This window comes from Tamandua tetradactyla, chromosome 22, assembly GCF_023851605.1.
Source record: "Tamandua tetradactyla isolate mTamTet1 chromosome 22, mTamTet1.pri, whole genome shotgun sequence".
Classification (NCBI taxonomy): domain Eukaryota; kingdom Metazoa; phylum Chordata; class Mammalia; order Pilosa; family Myrmecophagidae; genus Tamandua; species Tamandua tetradactyla.
Window position 1 is genome coordinate 18,275,969 of NC_135348.1, and position 26,325 is coordinate 18,302,293.

General features: G+C 35.5%; 1 protein-coding gene across 5 annotated transcripts in view; it reads left to right on the plus strand.

Moving 5' to 3' along the window:
- IQCM (IQ motif containing M) overlaps positions 1–26,325 on the plus strand; it is a 473,232-nt gene that overhangs the window by 173,912 nt on the left and 272,995 nt on the right. For all 5 annotated transcript variants that reach the window (XM_077139855.1, XM_077139853.1, XM_077139852.1 and 2 more), the window contains one exon: positions 23,742–23,854. In XM_077139855.1, coding sequence (XP_076995970.1) covers positions 23,742–23,854 — 113 coding nt within the window. The remainder of the gene's footprint in view (positions 1–23,741; positions 23,855–26,325) is intronic.

Sequence of the window (26,325 nt, forward strand, 5' to 3'; positions counted from 1 at the left end):
ATCTAGCTTCATACCTATACCACACTTTCCTAATTACCATAGGATAACAATAAATATTTTGCCAGTTTTCCAATGTTTGTGAAAAGAGGACAATTCCCATTGCAATTAATATTTCATGGGTAGAAGAGGACATCTCTCCATTTGGATGTTTCTCTTTATTTTTACCTCCTCATTCTTCCTCTACTACTCATTTTATTAGATACTTTATTTCTCTTAGTGTAAACATTTGTTCTTTAAATAAACTCGTTTTTGCTCATATGATTTATCAACTTTGAATGATACCTTTGGCTGTAAAAGATGTTACTTACACTTTTAGCAGCTTTCTTCCCTCCTCAAACTTTGGTTGGTTACATTGTTATTGGTTATGCTGCCTAAGCTAGGATGAAACTCTTGTGTCACATTAATTTTTCTTGAGGCTTTAGAAGGCATTTCTCTAATGTCCTCCAGCTTTGAGCTTTGCCTTTTTTATAGATAGATTGTTCTTTTGTCCTGGTGTGATGGTTAAGTTCAGGTGTCAACTTGGCCAGGTGATGGTACCCAGGTGTCTGTTCAGACAAGCACTGGCTTAACTATTACTGCAAGTCTATTTCATGGCTGGTTGATAAACCAGAAAGCTGGATTATTAAATCATAGCTCAGTTGATTGCATCTGTGGCTGATTACGTGTTTGATCAGCTAAGGACTTGTCTCCAACAAACAAGATCATTCAATCAGTTGGGTTTTGTTTGGTCATTTGGAGACTTTTAAGGGAAAAGAAAGAGTTTTCACTTCTTCAGCCAGCAAGCCTCTCCTATGGAGTTGACTGAGACCCTTCATTGAAATTACCAGCCTTGTAGCCTCCTCTGTGGATTTGGGACTCTTGCATTCCCATGGTTGTGTGAGACACTTTCATAAATCTTTTATTTACAGTTATCTCCTGCTGGTTCTTTTCTCTAATTCTTTCTTTCTGAATTCTAGTAATGTTTCTGGATATGTTTTGGTGAGCATCATACCATGGTAATTATTTCCCCTGAGAAAAGGTGTGTCTTTCCATTTGAAGATTCTAATTCCATTTTATTTCAGGAATTATTTCTTAAACAATGACTATAATATATTTTTGTTACATTATTTTACTTTTCTCTTTTACTGTTTTTCTATCTTTTTTAGCTTTTTATCTGTTATGGTTCATGTTGTCCACTTCTACCAATCCTATGTTCATTGTCACATGCTCTGATTTCATTTCTACAAATGCGTTTATTCTTTTTCTTTATTTCTTTTCTTGCAATCTGTCAGTTCATGTGTTAACTCCTATTGTTTTGTCATTTCTTTCTTCAGCTCTTATATCTCCTTTTTTTATAAAGAAATTAACTCCTTTCTTTCTACCAAAACTTCCTAGGCTGTATTATTTGGTCAAAATGCTCTTATTGTTTGTATCAACATTTTTCCTCTTTTTTTCTGGCAACATATTTTTTAAGGTTTCCATCTGGTTCTATGGTTTTAGTTTCTGCAGTAGGTTTGTACCTGCTAGTTCATTTCATATTTTACTCACTTTGAATGTGGAGAGTTCTTCCTGGTCTACCCAAGAAGGCTGTGTATGGGAATCACCAGGGAAGAGTTCCAGGTTAATGGGAGCATCTTTGATAACACAGGCTCACATTTGCATGATATTTTTTTAGCCTTTCCTTCTCCTATGCCATTTTACATTCACACTGAAGGACAGCTCCCATGACTGAGTCTCTCATCTTACCCTTGCTTCAATTGAAGGCTGATTGCTAAAAATGTGAGTCATCTAGGTGATTCTTTATTCATCTCTGCCTTCCCAACTTCTCAAGACTATAAAAATGTGGTCCAGGGACACTCGGGCTGTGAACATGAGTACCTGAGCTCCATTTCTCCAAATGGATTTGCTCCTTAGGCTATGCCTCCTTATTTCAGGGAGTTGGTCTTTGCTTGCTTTGTCTGATCTGCAGTTGTACACATTGTAACCTTCCTCTTGTTCCACTGCCATTTAACTTTCATTTGTTTTTAGAAACACTTGCTCATATACAATGCTTTAGGTTTATATATTTCTCCTGGTTTTATATGAGAAATTTGCATTTCTGAGTTTTCATTGTTATATTATTGGTTTGGATCATTTCTAAGAAGAAGAGGAGGCAAATACTATACTTTTCTCTACAGTTTATACATCAGAAGGTATAGCCTTTTTACATTTTATTTTAATTGAGGTGAAATTCACTAACAGAAATTAACCACTTTAAAATAAGTAATTTGGTGGCATTAGTATATCCACAATGTTGTGAAACGGCCACAAAATTTTCCAAAACATTTTCTTCACTCCAAAGGAAGCCCTGTACAAATTTAGCCATTGCTCCCCATTCCCCTCTTTCTCCAGCCCTTGGCAAACTGGAAACCACCAATTTGCTTTCTGTTTCCATGAATTTGCCTGTTCTATATATTTCTTCTAGATGGAATCATACCATATTTGTCCTGTATACCTGCCTTATTTCAATTGTTTCAAGGTTCATCCAGGTTATAGTATATATCACTATGTCATTCCTTTTTTAGGGCTGAATAATATTCCACTATATATATATGTATGTATATATATATATATACACACACACACACACTACAGTTTGTTTATCCATTCATTCATTGTTGGATATTTGGGCTGTTTCTAACTTTTGACTAGTTTGAATAATACTTCTGTGAACATGTGTGTTCATGTATGTGCTTGAGTACCTATTTTCAATTCTTGTGATTATATTTTAAGGAAATAAACCAAAATACTGAGAAGTAAGTCCCCCTGAAATACAGTTTACATATTAATATTTAACTGGATCACATTGACTATCCCCTATTTGTAATTTTGTATTAAATGATAATTTTATAACTTCCTCAGAAGTTATTTGTAAGATACAAAATAAAAAATAACACTCTTATATGGTATAGTTTCTTTTGTTTAGAGGATGGATTAACTGATAATTTTATTTTACAATCTATTTTTAAGAAATAAACAAGATTTTTGTATTCTTTAAAAAACGCCAACATTGTGCATTTTATAACAGTTATATCGCACAATTGAGCCATATTGATTTCCCTTTTAAATACTGTGTTTAAATTTGTATTTTCCTTAAATTAGGTAAAAGATGTTTGGAGACCTGCCAGTGTTTATTATCTCAAGAGATATAAATGTAGTCCAATGTTGCTTAGTTATCTATTTTACCGACAGAAAAATACTTACATAAGACTCTAAAATTGTTACCATGTTGCTAAAGAATTGAGGATAGGGGAATTAGCACTTTGCTAAGTTTGTGGGTAAATGAAATGGATTAAGTCAGAGGACTTTAATTGTTTGACAGCTCTAACGAGGTATTTATTTCAGACAACAGTGGATTTACTTGGATAAATCATCCCTTTTGAAATAATGAGGTATGTTAGATAAGCCTTTTAAAATATATATTATCTTAAAAATCATCAAAGAAATGAAAAGACAGTGGGGACCTCTCCAGAGAAAATTTTGGTTGACCATCTATAATCAGAGTGATGAGCAGAATATAGGAGCACCAAACCTGGTTATGCCATGAAGGCTTCTGTTGATACGGGGTGCGTGGGGAAAAGCAAGTCTGTGGGGTGAGAAGGAAAGAAGTGAAAGCTCCAGAGCAGCCTATTTTGGAGAGTTTTATAAAAGACCCTCCACACGTTAAGCAGAGTAAGAGCAAACTAGAATGAAATGTACCCCTTGTCCTACCAACCAGAGGAACTATGAAAAGAAGGTTACTGTGGTAGTTAGATTCAGTTGTCAACTTGGCCAGGTGAAAGCACCTAGTTCTGTTGCTGTGGACATGAGCCAATGGTAGGTGAATCTCATCTGTTGCTAATTACATCCGCAGTCGGCTAGGAGGCGTGTCTGCTGCAATGAGTGACGTTTAACTTAATTGGCTTGTGCTTAAATGAGAGAACGCAATGTAGCACAGTCTAGCAGCTTGGCATTCCTCATCTCAGCACTTGCAGCTCAGCCCGGGCCCTTGGAGATGAAGAAAGAAATCACCCCGGGGAAAGTTGTTGGAACCCAGGGGCCTGGAGAGAAGACCAGCAGAGACCATCCTGTGCCTTCCACGTAAGAAAGAACCTCAGTGGAAAGTTAGCTGCCTTTCCTCTGAAGAACCAACAAAATAAATCCCCTTTTATTAAAAGCCAATCCGTCTCTGGTGTGTTGCATTCTGGCAGCTAGCAAACTAGAACAGTTACTGTTTGCCGAACAGAAAAATTCTAGTCAACTGCAGGGTCTTGTGCGGATTTGCGTTCATAGGCTAGTTTGTTCAGGAAACCTCAAGTTGTGACTTTGAGTTAAAGAAAAATATAACCTACCCAAACTTAGTAAACAAGAAACAGAAAACCTGAGGATTTTTATAACTACTTAAGAAATCAACTGGGATGGTTAATTTCATGTATCAAATCAGCTAGGTTATGATGTCCAGTTGCCTCGTCCAGCAAGCAGTAGACTGATTGTTATGTGAGGGCAGGTCATGGATTTAAATCATTAGTCAGTAGATCATATCTAGAGCTGATTACAACTATAATGAACAGAGGAGAGAGCTGTTAGAATTGAGAGGTGTCTCCTCATCCTCACCTTAAAGGTAGAACTGAGAATTTCAGGAGTCAGAAAGAATTTCTATCTCTACTTGAGATAGCCAGCTTCTTCTGGGGAAAGAATCATTATCACCTTTTGGGGTTTCCAGTTTGTGACCTGCCCCACAGAATTTTACTTTCCAATCACCATGGTCACATGAGCCCACTGATAAAATAAATATCTTAATATATACATATCTATGTCTCCTGCTGATTCTGTTTCTCTACAGAATGCTGATACTCTACCCCTTTCCAAAAAATATTTCCACACAAAAATACCAGGGCAGATGGCTTCACTGGAAAATTCCAAACATTAAAGGAAGAAATAACTCTAATCTTATATTTCAAAGAATGCAAAAAAAAATTGTAAATCAGAGAAAAATAAAAAAATTATACTAGTTTAGTTCCAGTCAGGAGACAGAAACCACACAGTGATTTAAACAAGGGAACTACGCTAAGAATTATTAAGATATGATAGAAGAGTTACTTTATAAGATAGAAGAGAACTCTTTAGTATACTCTAGGGCTGATGGAGAGTAGCCAGAATGGAGAAACTTGGAAACGGGTCCACGTCCCGAAGGCTGGGATTCAGATCTCCTTGGAGAAGGTAGCTATAGCCCACTGGATGGCAGAGAAGTTTGTTGCTTCCACTTGGGCCAGAGCCAGTCCACAGTCATGGGGCAAATCAGGTTGCCAACATGCCTCTTCCAGGGTGCACAGGCATGCTGGCATGCATGCCTCTTCCAGGGTGCACAGGCATGCTGGCATGCATGCCTCTTCCAGGGTGCACAGGCATGCTGGTATGCAAAAAAAGTGGGGATGCTGCTGTGTGTGAAAGGGGTGGGGATGCTGCTGTGTGTGAAAGGTCTGGAGCACCTGATGTTGACATTGGAAGGGCCATGGGACACAAGCTTCCAGGGGTGAGATGGGTGGGTAGAGGGAGCTCTGGTGTTAGTTCTAGCAATGGAGTGTAATGTACATATTGCAAGGCCTATGGGAAGATAATCATTGGGCCAGGCTGGGGATGGAAGTTTATTGTACATCTATATGCATGTTAGATATACTGCAGAGGTGACATTACTCATGAGCCTAGAAAGGAGGAATTTTTCAACACATATTGCTAGAAAAATTTTAATTATCTTTATAAAAAATGGCAAAAATGGACAACTGTCTCACATGGTTTCATTATTGGGTGGTAGTGATTAAAAGTGAGCATCAGAGGGGCTGCTGGGGTGTTGGAAATATTCTGGTTCTTAATTTGGGTACCATTAACAAGGATGTTTCTGAAAATTCGTATACTCAATAATTAAGAAATAATAATTTGCCAACAGTATTAAAATATAAAGCTAGTTTTATCATTTTTTAAGTTAATCTATCAAAATACCTTTGTTTTGTTTTTATTGCTCAACATTACATTTATAAAATTCATCTCTGTTGTTGTATATTGGCGAAATTCCCTTATAGCTAACGAAAATGAGCATCTCTTCATTGCTTTTGAGCCATCTGTATTTGCTCTTCAGAAAAATCCCTATTCATATCTTAAGTCCACTTTATAATTGTGTTGTTATTTTATTGCTGAGTTGTATGATTTCTTTATTATAAAGAATATCAAACTTTTATCCAATGTGTGATTGCTAGGTATTTTTCCCCATTGAGTTGGCTGCCTCTTCCTTCACCTTTTTGATAAAGCCTTTTGAGGTGCAAAACCATTTGATTTTAAGGAGTTCCCATTTATCTTTTAATTTTTCTTTTGTTACTTGTGCCTTGGTTGTAAAGTTTAGGAAGCTACCTCCTATTACTAGGTCTTGAAGATGTTTTCCTGTATTTTCTTCTAGGAGCTTTATGGAACTGGTTCTTATATTTAGGTGTTTGATCCAATTTGAGTTAATTTTTGTATAGGGTGTAAGGTAAGGGCCCTCTTTCATTCTTCTGGCTATTGATATCCAGTTCTCCCATGCCCATTTATTGAAAAGACTATTTTGTCCCAGTTCAGTTGATTTGGAGGCTTTGTCAAAGATCAGGCTACCATAGATTTGGTAGTCTATTACTACACTCTCAATTTGAGTTCATTGGTCAATACTAGCTTTGTGCTAATACCATGCTGTTTTGACCATTATGGCTTTATAATAAGTTTTAAAATTGGGGAGTGTTAATGCTCCATCTCATTCTTTTTTTAGGATGCTTTCAGGTCACTTTTCCTTCCAGATGAATTTGGTAACTAGCTTTTCCAACAATTAGGTTGTTGGAATTTTCATTGTTACTACATTGAATCTGTAGATCAATTTGGGTAGAATTGACATCTTAACTACATTTAAACTTCCTATGCATAAGCATGGGATGTCTTTCTACCCATTTAGTATTTTTAAAAATCTCTTTTAACAGTATTATGTAGTTTTTCTTTACATCCTTAGTTAAATTCATTTCTAGATATTTGAATCTTTTAGTTGACATTTTGAATGGATTTTTTTTCCTAAATTGATTAATCAGTTAGGTCATTGCTTGTGTATAGAAACATTAGTGATTTTTGCACATTAATTTTATAACCTGCCACCTTGTTGAATTTATTAGCTCAAGTGACTTTGTCGTAGATTTCTCAAAATTTTCCAACTATACTGTCATGTCATCTGCAAATAATGAAAGTTTTACTTCCTTTCCAGTTTGGATGCCTTTTATTTCTTTGTCCTACCTAATTGCTCTAGCTAGAACTTCTAGTACAATGTTGAATAATAGTGGTGACAGAAGGCATCCTTATCTCATTGCCGATCTTAGGGGGAAAGCTTTCAGTTTCACTCTATTGAGTATGATGGTGGCAATAGTTTTTTTCATATATGCTCTTTATCATATTAAGGAGGTTACCTTTGAGTCCTACCTTTTGAAGAGTTTTTATCAGAAAAGGATGCTGAATTTTGTCAAATCCTTTTTCACCTCAATTGAGATGATCGTATGATTTTTCCCTTTCAATTTGTTAATGTACCGTATTACATTAATTGATTTTCTTTGTTGAACCATCCTTGCATTCCTGGTATAAACCCCACTTGGTCATTGTGCATAATTCTTTTTTTGGCATGGGCAGGCACTGGGAATTGAACCTGGGTCTCCCACATGACATGTGAGAATTCTGCCACTGAGCCACTGTCACACTGCCTGTATAATTCTTTTAATGTGCTGTTGAGTTCTATTTGCTGATATTTTGTTGAAAATTTTTGCATCTGTGTTCATTAGGGAGATTGGTCTGTAGTTTTCCTTTCTTGTAGCATCTTTACTTGGTTCTGGTATTAATGTGATGTTAGCTCCATAAAAAAATGAGTTAGGTAGTGTTCCTTTTTTCCTCAAATTTTTGGAAAAGTTTGAGCAGGGTTCGTATTAGTTCTTTTTGGAATGTTTGATAAAATTCCCCTGTGAAGCCATCTGGCCTGGGCTTTTCTTTGTAGGAAGATTTTTGATGACTGATTGAATCTCTTTACTTGTGATTGGTTTGTTGAGACCTTCTATTTTTTCTTAAGTCAGTGTAGCCTGTTTGTGTGTTTCCAGGAATTTGTTCATTTTATGTAAGTTGTCTAATTTGTTGGCATATAGTGGTCATATTATCCTCTTATGATTTTTTTTTTATTTCTTAACAGTGTGTTATAATGACCCCCCTCTCATTTCTGATTTTGTTTATTTGCATCCTCTCTCTTTTTTTCTTTGTCAGTCTTGCTAGTGGCTTATTGATTTCACTGATTTTCTCAAAGAACCAACTTTTGGTTTTGTTGATTATTTCTATTGTTCTTTTTCTCCCATTCATTAACTCTGCTTTAATCTTTGTTATTTATCTTCTTCTGTTTGCTTTGGGGTTAGTTTGCTGTTCTTTCTCAATTCCTCCAGGTGAGCTGTCAATCCCTCTATTTATGCTCTTTTTTTTTTTAATATAGGCATTTAGAGCAATACATTTTCCTTTCAGCACAGCCTTTGCCACATCCCATAAGTTCTGATATGTTGTAGTCTCATTTTCACTAGTCTCCAGTTAGCTACTGATTTTGCTAGCAATTTCTTCTTTGACCCATTCATTGTTTAAGAGTGTGTTATTTACTCTTGATATGTTTGTGAAAGTTCTCTTTCATTGGCGGTTTTGATACCCAGCTTCATTCCATTGTGATCAGAGAAAGTGTTGTGAATAATTTCAATGTTTTTAAATTTATAAAGACTTGTTTTGTGCCTCAGCATATGATCTATCCTGGAGAATGTTTCATGAGCACTAGAGAAGAATGTTTATCCTGGTGTTTTGGGGTGTAATGACTTATATATCTCAGTTAGATCTAAATCATTTATCAGATTGTTTAAGTGCTCTATTTCCTTGTTGATCCTCTGCCTGGTTGTTCTGTCTATATAGGAGAGTGGTGTATTGAAGTCTCCTTTATTGATGCAATGTCTTTCACTTCCTTTAGTTTTGCCAGTGTCTGTCTCATGTACTTTGGAGCTCCCTGATTGGGAACATAGACATTTATGAATGTTATTTGTTCTTGGTTAATTGTCCCTTTTACTAATACATAGTTTCCTTCTTTGTCTCTTATGATGTCTTTACATTTAAAGACTCTTTTGTCTGATATTAGTATAGCTACTCCTGCTTTCTTTTGGTTACAGCTTGCATGGAACATCTTTTTCCATCCTTTCACCTTCAATTTATTTGTATCCTTGTATCTAAGATGAGTCCCTTATAAGCAGCATATAGCTGGATTATATTTCTTAATCCATTCTGCCAATTTGTATCTTTTAATTAATAAGTTTATTCCATTAACATTCAAAGTTATTAATGTAAAGGCATCTCTTGAATCCACTATCTTATCCTTTGGATTTTATTTGCCAGATCTATATATTCTTTTCCCTTTTTCTTTCTATCCTTTAAGTTACCCTTATTGGTTCTCTTCAATTCTGTGCCCTCCTCCAGGCCTACCTCTCCTTTTGTTTGTTGTTTTTTTTTTTCAGTCAGCAGAACTCCCTTAACTATTTCTAGTAGAGCCAGTCTCTTGTTGACATATTCTCTCAGCCTTTGTCTGTGAAAATTTTAATCTCTTCCTGGGTTTTGAAGGACAGTTTGACTGGGTACAAAATTCTTGACTGGAAGTCTTTCTCTTTTGGGATCATACCACTACCTTCTCGCTTCCATAGTGCCAGTTGAGTAGTCCAAACTCAGTATTATGTGGTTTCCCTTGTATATAGTAGCTTGTTTTTCTCTTGCTGCTTTCAGGATTTTCTGCTTTTCCACTAATATTCTTAGCCCTTTACTCTTCTGTTCTCCTTCTGGGACACTGATGATTCTTATTTTTATGTGCTTTGTTTTGTCCATCATTTCCCTGAGATCCAATTCAAATTTTTCCATCTTTTTTGTCATTTGCTCTTTTGTGCACTCAAACTCAGTTATCTTGTCCTCTAGTTCACTTATTCTTTCTTCTGCCTCTTGAAATCTGCTGTTGTGTGTCTGTAGTATATTTTTTATTTGTTCTACAGTATATTTAATTTCTATGATATCTCCTATTTTTCTATTTATTCTTTCAAATTCCTCTTAATGCTCTTCTAGTGTTTTCTTGGTTTCTTTTATGTCATTAGCCATCCCACTGATTTTATTTAGTAGAGTTATATGAACATCTTTGATTAGTTGTTCCGAAGTCTATGTTTCTTCCAGTGTTTTAATTTGGTCATTAGATTGGGCTATATCTATTTGCATTTCCATATGGTTAGTGATCTTCTGTTGTCTTCATGGCATGTAATATCTTGATAGGGTTACTTTGGAAGTTGATTCCTTCATAGTCTAATGATTTGTATTTATAGAATGGGTGTGGAGCAGGATGTGGGGTGTAGGATAGGGCCCAACAATGCAGTGAGGGTTGCGATGCAAGTATATGCAGAGTTGGGGATGTTACTCTGGTGCCTGTGAGCATGGATTGCAGGTTGTGGCATCGTGAAAGTACATTGTAGGGACAGTGGAGGTGAGCTACAGCTCAGGCAAGCCTTAGAGCACAGGAGCAGGTTATGGTGTGGTGGACACAGAGATAGGGTGTGGCAGGAGGTGGATGGGGTGCTGAGCAGATGTGCTAGGGTTGGTACATGGACAGGTTGCCAGTAGATGTGTGGAGTATGTGGGTTGTGGGTGTCAGGGTGTGGGGTTCAGAGCACAGAGGTTGGGGTACAGCTCAAATGTAATCTGTTGATTCTTATTGAATATAAATGTCTCAGAATACAAACCATTCTAGGGCAGCTGCTATGTAGTGTGTGAGTTCTAATAGGTTCAAATCACATTTATTATTCCTGATATAGAAAAAGAAGTGATGTGCTTTTTCTTTCTAATACATGTGAGAAAGGATAATACAAATTTTGTGGACCAGTAGACATATTTCCATCCTAAATATATTTCTGAATCTTCTCTAAATCTGAGGTGAACTGTTCATTACTGTGTCCTATTCATAGGGAAACCAAAGCCAGTTATTCTTCTGATTTAATATCCTGGAACAATATACTAGTGTTCTGAAATATATTTTACACCAATGAGTATCTGTTTTCTTTGGATGGCAGAGCTTTGAAGGAGCTCCAAATTTTCCTGTGCAGTCCATGATATGGGTTATAGTTTGGATAGATGAAAGCAATAACTTGCAATCACAATATCCCATCTTCACTAAAGGGGGGAATAAGGACTCTTGTCATTCTTGGTTGCTTTGCAAGAGGTAAAATATTTCACAGCTTTTAAGTAGGTATTAATTTATAGCAATTATTCAAAGAATTTATTCAATTACTCATGAATGGGTATGAAAATGGATTTCCTTTTTTATGACTCCTCCTTTTTGTCAGTTTGTGCTAAGCTACTGGGAAATACAGTGGATATATATGATGTTCATTTCAAGGATTTCATATATATGAATCTTAAACATGAGGTAGTGAAACTATGCAGGCAAACTATATACTACAACTGTATTGCTTAAAAATATAGAAAGCAAGGTTTTTTGACTTGAAGGTTTACTGGGGCTTGGCACTTCTTCAAAATGCAATTGAATAAATGTTATACTAATTATTTGAATCAGTTCTGAAAAACAAATCTCTATGAGAGCATTTATTTAAGGTTTTTTTTTCTCTATTCACTACCTGCCTGAATATTTTTTCTTGGGTATATACTCTGAGGATTTAATTTTGTCCATAGAATAGCCAAAATTTTAATATTGCTTGTTTAATTTACTTATAGTTACTTTGAACTAGGTTTTAGAATACATCCTCTCAGGATTCAGTCTTTTAATTGTAAATATAATAAGTAACAACTTTGATTTCAGTTTCATCTTTGCTTTCTTTTGATGATGATTGAAAGGACTGAAAAGGACAAATAGGAATTGTTTAATCTTGAAACCCAATAGTTGTAAATATTGATCATAATAATGGAAAGTTCTTGCCTATATTCATTTCACTAATCCTGTTCGCTGCATTTATGTGACATTTGCTATAGCTTTATAGACTTAGGTTCTGTGAACTTCTCAGCACTTACATGAATTTTTAATTTAATTCTCCATAATTTTCTGCATGAAATTCAGTTAGGACCCTACCAATTATGTATGGTCTCCACTTGCAAGTTGAAGAGTCCTGGAAATGACTAGGAGAGTAAAAAAAGTAGAGTGAAACATTTGGAATAAGCATATAGAAATAAACAGGGCTAATCTTTTTTCTTGGAATTTTCTTTTGTTTTATTGCCACTTTGAACACCAGAATCTTTTTTCTTCTTTTGAATGTGTTGCTTTAATGAGTTTTTAGTAAAGATAATGATACATTAATGAAGTTCAATCTTCTGACAAGCCAATCACCAAAGACAGATGGAAATAACTAAAAATTAACAACCTTTCTTAGGGGATTAGATTCTTGGCTTTGTTTTCTAAAAAGATCGACTCATTACAGAATTTGCACCATAATTCCAGCTCATGTGTAACCCATGAATAAATAAAATACCAAAGATTTGTAACTATTCATTCTGTAGATAGTCTTTGTTTCCCAAAGTTTAAGCATCCTTTCGTATTACAAAACAAAACACACACACACACAAACATATCTTCCTTGTAACAGTTTTGCAAAACTGAAATTCAGGTTTCATAGTTGAAAATTGAAATTCAGGTTTTATAATTCCTCTTTATAATTGAAAGGAAGTTGTATGTATGCATTTCTTTTTGTGATTGGGGCATATATGTGAAGACATCAGGGAAAATCATCCTTTTATCCCCACAGTCATTGCAGGCTCCATATTTCCCAACACTGAGGACATCAGCCAGCTTCAGAGATAACTAGAATAGTTACTTAACCTCTCAGCTAACATGGCCTGCCTCTGTTCGTTCACTTAGCATATGAACGGTTAAAAGAAGAGATTTGGTTGTGTCAGATTTGTTTTCATGTAGTATAGAGACCAAACTGGCAGAGTTTGAGCCAAACTACATACAGGTTGCCTAATTCCTCATCTCCAGTTCACATGTTTTTGTTTGTGTTTTTGTTTCTTAATGTAGTCCTAAAGCCCAGGCAGTAAGTTTGGTTTCACAAATAAACCACGGCTGTTATGGCAAACATGGGGAAGGGTGGGGTGGGAACAAATAGGATAACTTTCCTAGAAAGGTGGCTGTGTCTGAGTCAGACATTTAAGGGTTCATGAACCCCACAGTTTATCCCATTTAGAAAAAAGAAAAGTATAGAATACAGAAAAAAAAAATCAGAACAGAAGCTCTAACTTTTATGATTTGGCAATTTTTGTTTAGTCTTTTGCTCATGGATATATTTTGTTCAGAATTAAAAGAACATAAAATATATAACATTTTAAATTGTATTACATTATAGTTACATATAAAGCACTACATAATAGCATTTTTTATTCTTGCAAAATGATCCATTCCATGGGTGGACTATAATTTACTTAACCAATTATGGGAAAATTATGTTTTTTCTGGTTTATAATTGTGCCAAGGGTTTTTAAGACCACTCCCAGGTTCAATGATTGGCTGGAAGGACTCAGCATGCTTGTACTCACTGCTGAAACATATTAAAGTGAAAGAATACTAAGCAAAATCAGCAAAGGAAAAGATGCATAAGGTGAGGTGCATAAGTCTGGATTCCAAGAGTCATCTCCCAGTGGAGTCACAGGCCATGTTTACTTCCTCTAGCAATGAGTGGTGATGACACATGTAAAGTGTCCTATATCAGGGAAGCTCATTGGAGACGGTGTCCAGGGTTTCTACTGGGAGTAATCTTGTAGGCACCCTCTGCCTAGCACATACCAAGACTCCAGACTCCTGGAAGCAAAGCAGGTTGTGATAGACTGAATTATATACCCCAATTTATATATGTTCTTAATGTTAATCCACATTCCTGTGAATGTGAACCCTTTATAAGCAGGACCTCTTAACTATATGAGAAAGGGTTTTCATCCAAATTACTGGAGGCCTTATAAAGAGAAATGGGAAAGAAGGCCACAGAGAAAGAAAAGCTGGAGGTCAGTGGGACCTAGAAAAGCCAGAAAGGAGAGTAAATGACCATGTGATGGGAGGCAGAAATAGAATGCTAGGAAGCTTAAGGAGTGCCAGGAGCTAGCACCAGAATGCTGCCGTCTTCAAGGAGAAAGCAAGCCTTGCCATTATCTTGGTTTTGGACTTTCTCTAGCCTCAAAACCATGAGCCAATAAATTCCCATTGCCTAAGCCAACCCCTTGTGTGGTGTTTGTCATAGCCACTCAGGCAAACTGAGACCCAGTTGTTCGTAGAAACCCAATCGTTTGCAAAGTCTAGGCATGGTGAGCTCTACTGTTATCACTTAGGGAAAGTTTTTAACAGGGTAGGGAATTGCTTACCAGCCAAGTTCCTAGATGCCAACCAAAAACTAACCTGGCCGGTAGGCCTTTCTAAGGATAGTAGTCTCAGGCCTGCTGTTAACTCTTTTAGTCACAATTATTATGGATCATTCTATAATAAACACCTTTGTTAATGAATCCTTAGTCATATTTCAGATGACTTCTTTATGAATATTCCTAGAAATTGACATTACATAAATAATATGAACATTTTAAAGACTTTTCATACATACTAACAAGTTAATTTCCAGGAAATTTGTTTAAATTTTGAGTGTGGGTACCAGAATCTTAACTAATGTAGGTAATATCTGTGTGGTTCAAATATCAATATGTAGTAAACCTGGAAGAACTTAATTTTTATTTAATTTAGAATTACATGAGACAACCAAAAGACTAGTGAATTGGTTCTTCCTGTTGGGGGGACCTCTGAGATCACTCCCGTGGAACTGTCACCCAACTGTCACCAGTTTTCTCCTCAGTCTTTTTGCCTAGAAACTTATTACTTTACTGTCACCTGTAAACCACACATCATCCAGTTCACTTTAACGTTCTTTCATGCAATGTTAGCACATACTGTGTTCCAGGCATTGTGGTTGTGTGGGAGGTAAGACATTGAATCGGACACAGTCTCTTTCCTCCTGGAGTTTGCCATCTGCAACCAGCATGGACTTTATTTGTCAGAGTGCATCCTGGCAAAGATAACAGATGAACTACCACCCAAGAGGTGTTCAGATCACGAAGTCAGGTAACTGCTCCTGCATTGCACGAGTAGATTTTTCTGATAGACCTGGGGCCTGGGCTCATGGTTTTGTTAACCAAGCACCTTCATGTTTGAAGCCTAAGACCAAAACCTACCATAGATACCAGGACAACAGCAGACATTCATCCTCTCCCTTCCTGGGAAGGGGATATGAGTTCTTTCTGAGGTCAAATTTAAAGGAAATATCTATTTTTGTTGCTAGAAGATTAAACAAATTTGTTTAATAAATTTTAATTTCTACGTAAGTATAAAATATGCTCTTTAAAAAAACATTAAATTTTTGTCTCAATTCAAGGCATTCTCAATGTTTTGTGATGTTTCCTCTGGACCATGTTTTTGTTCATCCATTTTTTTTACATTATTTTTACCTACCTAAATTCAGTTATGGAGACTTATTTTAATGTATTTTTTCTGTAATTGGAATTAATTGTGAATAATTGTAGAAATTTTTGAAACTACAGGATCCTATCACACTCACAAAATAAAAATCATCTAGTAGTCTACAATCCAGATATACTCATTGTTAACATTTTAGTGTATTTTCCGGTGTATATTTTCCAAATGTAAAATCACACAGCTGCCTGGGAACATGTGCAGGTTTTTCCTATGATATTAAAAGGAGCGTAGTGAGGCGCATGTTCACGACCCTGGCAATGTACTTTGAGTTTTGAAGGAGGAGAGAAGAAGATAAATCACAATTTAAGTTCTGTGGAAATGAGAAGAGCCACCATATTGTTTTTTGTTATTCTCCTCTTGTTACTGGGTCTTTGAACACTAGTTCCAAACCAAATAAAATGTTAAATCATTGAAAGTGCATGGCAGAAAGTACTGGTTATTGTTTATGTAATCATAGAGAAAGGATTCCATTTGAAAGTACATTTCATTTGAAACGTGAATGAGTTCAAGTTTATACCCTAGGAAACAAATCACTTGGTTTCCTGGGAAAGCAGATTAAGCAGGAAAGAAACTGGAGCAAAGCTTGACAGGACTAAGCTTTAAATACAGATATACAATCTGTGTGGCTACACGATCCAACTGTGTATATTGGTTATGGGAAGAACTGCTGGTACCAAGGTTCCCAAATTCTTTTCTCATTGATTTTAATTTTAGTGTCTTGATCATCAGATATGTGATTGATTTATTTATGTATACAAAATATAGTTTTTGGAGAGATTTTCTGAGTTTTGGTGTATTTAAGAATGATTTTTTCTGGCATTTACACACTGAAGACAATTTTATTCGTTCTAAAATTTCTGTCTCACAACTTTTCTTTCTCCTGAGAATTCTGTTAATACCCTTTTCAAATTTTTTGTTTCCTTTATTGTTTTGCAAAAGAAATGGAAGAACCACCTGAATTGTGCACCTCTGCAGATTATTTTTCTTCCTGAATGCTCGTAGAGTTTATCATTTTGCAGAATGTATTTGCTTACAAGCCTCTTTCAATTAACTTTTCCTGGTGTATACTGAGCTCCAAAACTCTGAAGAGTCAGATATTTTTTTTCAGCTCAGGATATTTTTCTTTAATAATACATTTTATTTTTGATTGTTATGGTTTAATCTTCAGTATGATTCCTTTGATGGGTATTTATTTTTGGCCTCTTTAATTTGCAATCTCTTTTCATAATTTTCATCTTTGCATACTCTGTTTTGGTATTCTAAATTCTGCTCACATTTATTTGGTAGTCTGCCCTGTCACACGCCAGTAACTCTGAAGGACATGTTAATTCTGCCACTGCATTTTTCTGTTTGTTTCTCTGTCATTCTTACCTTTTTAAAAGTGCTGATTTCCATTTTTATTTACCTTGCAAATCTTATCTTACATTTTAGTTTGTTTTCTCCTATTGCCTCTGGCTCCTACTTTATACAGTTGCCTTGTTATACATTGAGGATGCCAAACAGTTTTCTTAAAAATTTTCTTTGGGATCTAATAGAATATTTTCAGTCCTAAACTCTTTTACTGGATTTTCAGAATTGTGGATTATATTGGTTTCCTCTGGCTGCTGTAACAAATTACTGCAAACCTGGTACCTTAATCCAGCATATTTATTCTCTTACAGCTCTGGAGACCAGATGCCTTCAGTCATTTTCACTGGGTAAATTAAGGTATAGGCAGGGCTAGTTCCTTTTTGAGGTTCTAGGGGAGAATTGGTTACTCCCTTTTCTAGCTTCTGGAGACCTGCATGTTCATTTGTGACTCCTTCCTCCAGCACTCTTAACTCTTGATTCCATCATCACATCTCCTTCTCCTCTTTTGTAGTCAAATCACCTTCTGCCTCCCTCTTATCAGTGCAGTTGCGATTACATTTAGGGCCCATCAGGATGATCTCCCCATCTCAAGATCCTTAACCTAATCATACCCTCAAGGTCCCTTTTGCATTATAAATTAACACTTACAAGTTTCAAGATTAGGGTGTGGATATTAGTAGCTGTTATTAGTAGCCAACCTCACGGAACTTTCGCTGATGTCACTGTGACGTGGATTTTAAATTCATATAGACCTGAGTTCACACATTCCCTCACCAACTGTGTGAAGCTGGGCAGGTTGCTTGATCTGAGTTTTCTCCTCTGTACAATGGGGATAGCATGGATTATTGTGCAGTTCCGAGGAGGATACATGTGGTAAGGGCCTAGCAATCTGAGCTGCAATAAATACTAGCATTCCATGAGTACTTGTATACCCTGGTTTATTTACTCGCTGAATAAGGAGAAATAGGTCTATGCAGAGGCAATCAGTATAAATAGAACATGTGGATTTTTTTTGGCTTTGCTCCATGTTCAGTTCGGTGCACTGATTACCTTTTCTAATTCTACAGTTGATGAGCAGATGCCTTTGCCCAGTTCTCTGCCTAATTCCCAGTAACTCGGAACACTTTGGCTCTGCTAGGGGTAATCTTTCCTATTCTACTCCTTCGTTCTTCATTATTTTCAACTATTAGGACATAAAAAATTAAAATCCTCATTATATATTGTTATGAGGACCTTCCTGCCCCAGCCTCTGCACAGAGCTCTTTGCTTCCAGTAATGACGATATCAAACCTGGTGCTATAGCCAGGATTACTTCTTTTCTTTGTTGTTTTCTTGGCACTGCAGCATCTAGATGAATTTTGTTAGATAAGAGCAGGGAAAGGAATGCAGTTTTTCAAAAGCAGGACCCACATTCTAGAGAAACGGCTCTTTGTTTTCTCTTTCCTTTATTTTGAAAGCAAAGTATTAAGCCTCCTTTTGCTATCATTAAGATGAGTGAAGATTTTATTATTAATAAGGCCAAGAATGTGAATGTCACTGATTGCTTTCTTCGTTTCACATCCATCATTCTAATAGTTGGAGGAAATGTCCTTCTTATCTTCAAATTGGGGAATAATCAGACTTAACTTTTGGCGACCTTAAGAATGTTCCTCTCTCATAGTATTTTAGTGGATCTTTAAAAGAGTCACATATAAAGATAACGAAAAAAAAATTTTTTTTTTTGTATGGGGAGGCACCAGGAATCGAACCTGGGTCTCCGACAGGGAAGGGGAGAACTCTGCCACTGAGCCACCATGGCCCATCCATGAGCATTTTGAACTCCAACTCAATCAATCTTTTTGAGTATTTTTTCTTCCCGACTAGTAGGATGTATCTGCCAAACTTGTTCAGATACTTGGAAATTCAGAAAGATATTATGCAACTGTCATGCTGTTGTTCTTTTTTTTTGTAATCAGAATAAGGTTCTCCTACTATTTTTCTGGCTCACGTTAAGCTTATCTTGCTTCTATTTGCTATGTATCTATAAACATTCATTCCCATAAGACAGTCAAAGCAGGATTAAATGTATGTCTTATTTGCTTTCTCTCAGCACATACATAAATGAAATTGTTAAATAAAATCTTCTCAAGAAGAATAGAAAGAGTTATCTATATTTGTTAGATGTTTTATAAAATAAAGAATTAGAGCCATGAATTTGGCTGCTATTAGGCAGATATGTAAAGCACTCTGTTGACTCTTTGTTTTTATTGAATCGTTTTGGAGGCAGCTTAGTATAAACAGAACAAAAACCAGGTAAATTGTTTAAATAATTTTGGAATTTATACCCTGTTCATTCTTGTAAATCAACACATATGAATTGATTCAATTAAACATTTCAGTCATTTATTCTAAAATTCAAACTGATACAACAGATGGAATTCAGCTGCCCAAGCAAGATTCTGGGGTTTGATTATTCAAATGATTAAGATGCTATTTGTCAACTCTAGTTTACCACCCCTTTTAATTATATAGATAATCAAACCAAGAACTGCTAATTCTGTCTCCTAACTATTAATTGTTTGTAATTACCTACAGATTAAAACCGCATGTACAATTAACTCAAAGAATTAATTGATACAAGGGAATTGATAAAAGGGAAACAGAAGAGCTTGGCATAAAAAAGGCTCTAGGGACACAGGACTACTGAATTCACTGGTGTCCTGGGTTCTATGATGTCCTAATAAAAATAAGTTGCATTTTCATTTGCACTTCCCTCTGCTCTGTTTAAGGCAATTGTATGGACTGTTTCTTAAGAGCATTTACTTTTTTGGTTGACTGAAGCAGTACATTTGAAAAGTTTGAATCGCTATTGTCTTTGAGTCTTTTGTTGCTATTCAAGTGAATTGGGCAAATATGTCCACTCGTAATATGGGGGAAATGTTTAAATGCAATTATATGTATTTAATGTATATATAATATAATGTATATACCATAATATATTTAGAAAATCACAGAAGTAGTACACATTTTTAATGAGCTAAAATGTTTCCTTCCTTCTTCCGTCTTTCCCTTCTTTCTTCTTTCATTTGGAATTGTCACGTGGCATACAGTCTTAGCGGTTTTTTGTGAGTCATCTGAGTAATTTAAGTTTCTGAAATAATTGGGCTTATTAGGTTTTAGAAATATTTCCCACCTGTGTAAATAATTGTCTCATGGTTAACTATATAAATTTGAATAAAAATGAGAGATAAAATAAAAAGCCCCCCACCCAACTGCAAGGTATTTAAATATTGTTAACATTCTAAACATCAAAATGATGCTAGAAAATGAGGAAAAATGACTCCGTGAAAAATATCTGGACTGAAAAAATGTAGTGTTTATAAAAGTTGTTTTTAAGGCTTTTCTGTTCTCAGGTATTTATATCAGTTGCATTGTTTGGGGCCTTTCCCTCACACAGCTGTGCTGGTTGGCCTTTCAATCAATGCCAGCTCTGTCCCTTAATCCAGGAGCATACATTGAACACACGCTGGGGGCTCAGCATTAAATTAAGTTTTATAGGGAAAACAAAGCGAGGGAAAGACTTTTCATTCTATATAGGAAAATAAGACGGGTGCAGAAAATGACAAACTAGCATGAACTTGTTTGGCTAATAGTGGTATAACATGAAAGCAAAGGAGACTAAAGAAAAGTATGGAGAAAATGTGAAGTCAAGGGGACGTCAGTACGGGTAATTTAACAAATTCATTTATGTTTGAAGTAAGCTACTATTTAGCTATTAATTCCTTCTTAACCTGAGGGGACCATTTGGTTTCTTTCCAAATTTTTATATTACATTTCCCCCTTATATATTTGTGGTAGTTAGATTCAGTTGTCAACTTGGCCAGGTGAAAGTGCTTAGTTCTGTTGCGGTGGACATGAGCCAATGGTACGTGAACCTCATCTGTTGCTGATTACATCTGCAGTCGGCTAGGAGGCGTGCCTGCTGCAATGAATGACGTTTGACTTACTCGGCTGGTGCTTAAATGAGAGAGCGCAATGTAGCACAGCCCAAGCAGCTGGGCATACCTCATCTCAGCACTCGCAGCTCAGCCCAGGCCTTTGGAGATGCAGAAAGGAATCACCCTGGGGAAAGTTGTTGGAACCTTGAGACCTGGAGAGAAGGCCAACAGAGACCATCCTGTGACTTCCCACATAAGAAAGAACTTCAGTTGAAAGCTAGCTGCCTTTTCTCTGAAGAACTAATGAAATGAATCCCCTTTTATTAAAAGCCAATCCATCTCTGGTGTGTTGCATTCCGGCAGCTAGCAAACCAGAACAATATTTAATCTAGAAGTATTTGTTCTGCTGGATGATAAAATGGGGATTGTTAATAAAATTTCTTATTTTATTCATCTATCAATATATAGTTTCCTATTGTGTGCATATGTGTGCTCACAAACACACCTCCACACATCTGCGCACATACACACACACATACACACACACACACACACACACACACACACACACACTGTCACCCAGAATTCAGAATTATTTCTCATTGGCATTGTCAGTAAAGACTTTTGCTCCGTGAAGGGTTTGTGAAGATTTACTCTGATGAATAACTACAGTCTTCTTCAAACTAAGTAGCAGCCTACAACCTTTGACTAATTTTGTGGGATACGTGGAAATTTGTTTTGTGTGTCACTCTCTGTACCTGGCTTCTGAGGAGGAGTCATTAGCATACATCAGTGCGTGAATGATTGTCTTGAGGATTTTAGTAGAGGCTTTCCTGCTTCCTGAAGTGCAAAAGCTATAGCTGTATTTTCTAGTGTGATACATATATATTGGAGGAAATAGTACATGGCTTTCTTGACCACATGAGTCTGTGTTGCAGGTAAACAAGATAAAATATTTGAAAATGTTCTGTATTCTCTTGGAAAAATAAGTTGTGTGGCTTTCAGTTTCATATTGAGTTGGGTTCCTGAAGATGAAGTTCCCTTTTGTGCCTGTTGAGATTTAACCCCTTGAAGCTAATTCTTGTCCACTGGGATTTGCACAGCCACTTTAATCACTTTGCTAATGAACCAGAAATACAGAACAATTCCAAGTAAGATACCGTCCGTGCCCTAGGAGAGTTTATAAATTTGAAAAAATAAAAAAGTTTGGGCAGATCAGCACATTATCTAAAATATGTGAGGACACTAATTGTAGAAGTATGTTGATGGAAGAGGCTCGGTCAAGGATGGAGCTGGTGAGTTGGAAAATTTGAATTAGTGTAGAAAGCTTCATAAGAAATATGAGGGTTTACATAGCCCTATTAGCTCTGTTGTGCAATCCTTTTAAACTTCTGGGTTTATAAAAGTTCCTAAGTAAAAGTATAACATGCATGGCCCTTACCTTACAGGCTCCTACAGTCTCTCTGTCATTTGCATTTGCTTCAATTTAATGAATATCATTTATTCACATTGAGTTGTGATTGGATTTTACGATTTATTATATTGCCACTTCTAGATAAGTTTTCCTTTTGGATGGGAATGACTCTTTCTAACTGAAACAGAAGAAATATGTATAAAACAAAAATGGAGTAAGATTGTATGTGAATATTTGTATGTTTATTAGTTAGGGTGTCTCTAAGATCACATCACATTTTTATTATTTTATGCAACTTTTCTGTCTCCCATTGGGGCACTTAACTTTTGATCCTGTAAATAAATTGAAGTAATGAAATTAGAGAATTTATTACCTCTGAGTTTTCTCTAAATTTATATGGAATTATCCTGTCTACAGATGACTCCATTAAGTTGCAAGATTTAGGAAAGAATATATATATATATATATATATATATATATATATGAATATATATATATAAGAATATATATATATAAGAATATATATATATATATATGAGCAAGAACTAGAAGGGAAATTTGAAATTTGAAAATAGTTTGATTCATTTGGATGGCAGGATTGAACTGAGTTTTTCCTTTTTAGTGATTAATATTTCTGAGCTATAAATGGGCAAATAAACCTTAAATCTCATATCCATCATTAAAGAAGGAAGGTTTCTGCAGAAATCCCATGTAACAGGTGCCATAAGGCAGAAGAAAAATATAGGTATGTGTTGACTAACCCTTTGTTGTTTCAACCTATTTACCTTAAAGTCTCAATAATTTCCATTACTGTGCAATTTTAAAACCTGTGCCTTCATATTCTGAATTTTCTTTTAAAGTGCTTATAAAACAGGGAAAAGTTTTCCATTTATTTTTATAAATGCTATTTGCAAATATGATTTTGCTTTAAGCTTCCTTTAAAAAAGAAGCCAATGTTCTTGGAGAAAAGAGCAAGAGAATGAACTTATTAGTTTTCTGATGGATGCACTGTATGCAATAAAAAAATGAGAGCTTTACTGTATGGAACGGTCAATTAATTAAAACCTTGCTCTATGCTGTTGCTGTCACTTTTTTAAATCTCTTTTTGATTAGATGACAAGATGAGATTTTTTTTTTTTTTTTGCATGGGCAGGCACCCGGAATCAAACCCAGGTCTCTGGCATGGCAAGTGAGAACTCAGACTGCTGAGCCACTGTGGCCCACCTAAGATGAGACTTTAATACACACTAGTAAGCCCATAATGATGATTTGTTTCCTCTTTTTTTTCTTTTTTACATGCAAACATTTCATACATGGTGTACAATCAGTGGCTCACAATTTCATCCAGGAGCTGTATATTCATCACCATGATTGCTTTCCTCTTTTTAACATTAAGCAATATGATCAGTATATAGCTTTCCTGAATAAATATTGTTTTAACCTATACTGGTATTTCTTACAGACAAAACGTTTTATGACTGGAGAGGAATTGTGTCTGCAAGTTCTTTTCGTTTACCTCAAGAATCCAGTCAGGCTACCTTCTCTGCATCATCAATATTGCCAGAGTATTGTACTGTAAGTATTTGTAAAACTGGGCATAGAGTTGAATTACCATTTTATTCAGGAAGTTATTGGGTTCCTTTTGATATGACACGTGTGATTTGACTATAGACCTATTTCATCCCTAAGATGATTCTCCATTGAAAATCACCTCTCTTGTGAAGCAATACTTTAGTTCTGTCATTGTGTCTTGTGTTAACCTGTCTTTATTTCACACAGAAGTAAATCTTGTTCATTACCTTAACCTAAAAGTATATGTATTATTTTTTATTTGAAGAGAAATGATAGTGTAAGTGGTCATTATATGGTTTGCCTCAAATGAGATGGTATAGCAACTAATGATACATAGTCTATCAAGAAAACATGATGGAGGACAACAGGGAATGATGACATCTGTTAGGAGAGTGACAATTGGAGGGTAAAACATCCAAGAAGACAATTCTCAACCACACGTTGATGATTTTCTAAATGAGGGATCCCTAAACGAGAATGTGGGAATCTGTGACCTGAAAGTGGAATTGGAGCTTCACCTTAAATTCATCTATTCATTTAGGCAAGTCATAAAATGTCTTTATGTAAATAGTAGTAGATACTGTGTGATTCATACATTTTTAGCAATGATTTCTTAAAAGACCACAAAGTTTTTTTTTTTTATAAAATTGTGTCACCATGTCTCTCTCTCTCTATATACCTAAGTTTCTTACACTTTTCATGTATGCTGCTTTGGCATGAAGGTGTCTTTCTCATCCTTTCTCTGTTTGTTATTTTTTATTCTTTTTATATTACTAGTTATTTTTCTTCTTGACTTTCCATATATAACTGAAGTATGTTTTATTTTTTTTCCTATTGAAATTGTTTTCTCTGTTAATTTACAAAAACTAGTGTTGACTTTTTATATTTTTTCCTGTGAAAACTTTGAAGGGTGTCATATTTGGCTTATGTTGCTAAATTCCTTGTAGGTCAAATTTATTAAAACTGAATCATTCTAACCCTATTTTAGAGAAGAATTTATATAACTAACATTATTCTGTTGTCTGAAATGCTAAGCTGCTACTTTCAGAACATACTTATTAATCACCATATAGACAGTTACATCTAGCTAACATACTATGTGGATCTAATTCATACATGTGCTTAACAAAAGTCTGATCCACAGAAAGCTGTTGTTAATACCTTCAAGGAGTGGGGAATTAAACTGCAGCTTCTAAGCTTCCCAGCCCTTCCTCTTCTGTGCTGACAATTTACAGACTGTTTCCAGCAGCCGTGTGCTGTTAAGACAGATTTCTTTAGGCAATACATCTGACAAGGGCAGACTAGATTGTGGAGAGCTCTGAACGCAAGTTAGAGTACTACCCATTGCTGCGTGGAAATAAGGACCACAGAAGCCATTGCCCATGACTTTGACATAATTTGCTCATTTCTTTTTCTCACAATCATTTTCTTCTCTCTGCTCTTTTTCTCCTCTCGTCCAAAACTTTTGAGAAGATTTTATAATTATTTTCATACTCATGATTAATTCTCCAGCTCCAGGTGGGCAGTTTTTGGTAAAAGCAGGTCCTCCCAATTAGATTTTCTCATATTTCCAAGAATTAACACAAATCATTTCAACTGTCAAATTTAAAATTTCTATTTAATCAGATGATATTCTAATTATTTTTGTCATTTTGGGTACAAAGGAAAATAACTTTAGAAAATCCTTTAGTAGGTTTTGGGATTAACTCAGGTCCTAAATTAGCAGGTAAGGAAATACAATTTTTTGACACTTTGGGCACCACTTTACAGTTTACTTTCATCGACTTTTGTTTTTATATTTGTTTGGATTACACTACAAGAAGTAATAATGCCCAAGGCTGTATATTATTTTAAACATCCCAATTTTAATTTTGAAATGTATATTATTTTCCAGTGAAAAATTAAATTTTGAATCTTTGTGACTGGTTGACACTGATATTTACTTTGAAAAAAAAATTTTTTTAAATATGCATGGTTGAATTTAAGAGCCCACATTTCAGCAGGATTAATTGGACTTGGCGTTTACTTCTATAACTGTCATCTATTTTATTTACTGGATTTTCCTCCTACAAACTCCCTACTGTTATTCTAGTTAAGAAGATGACGATTAGGAAAAATAAAGGTGGTATTCTATGTAAATTTCCGTTAGTAAGAAATAAGTCCGGTTCAGTTTACATATTTTCAACTGTTCTTGCTATTTTTTAAAAGAGAGTCGACTATTGGCAACTGCAAGATCTAGATTGTAATGTTGCCTAGATGTATCACTGTAGCACCATTTAAATGCCACCCACATCACACCCATTTTAAATGATCTTCAAAAATGTATTAGGTAAAAAAATAGGATAATTGCAGTTTTGTGCCTTTGGATGAGTTTTGTTTTCTACAAAAGAACTTTATTTTTTAAAATTAATTTTATCATAAGCGAGCATTAGATTTTCAATTTTGGAAGCCACTTCACAATCTTTCTTTACTAT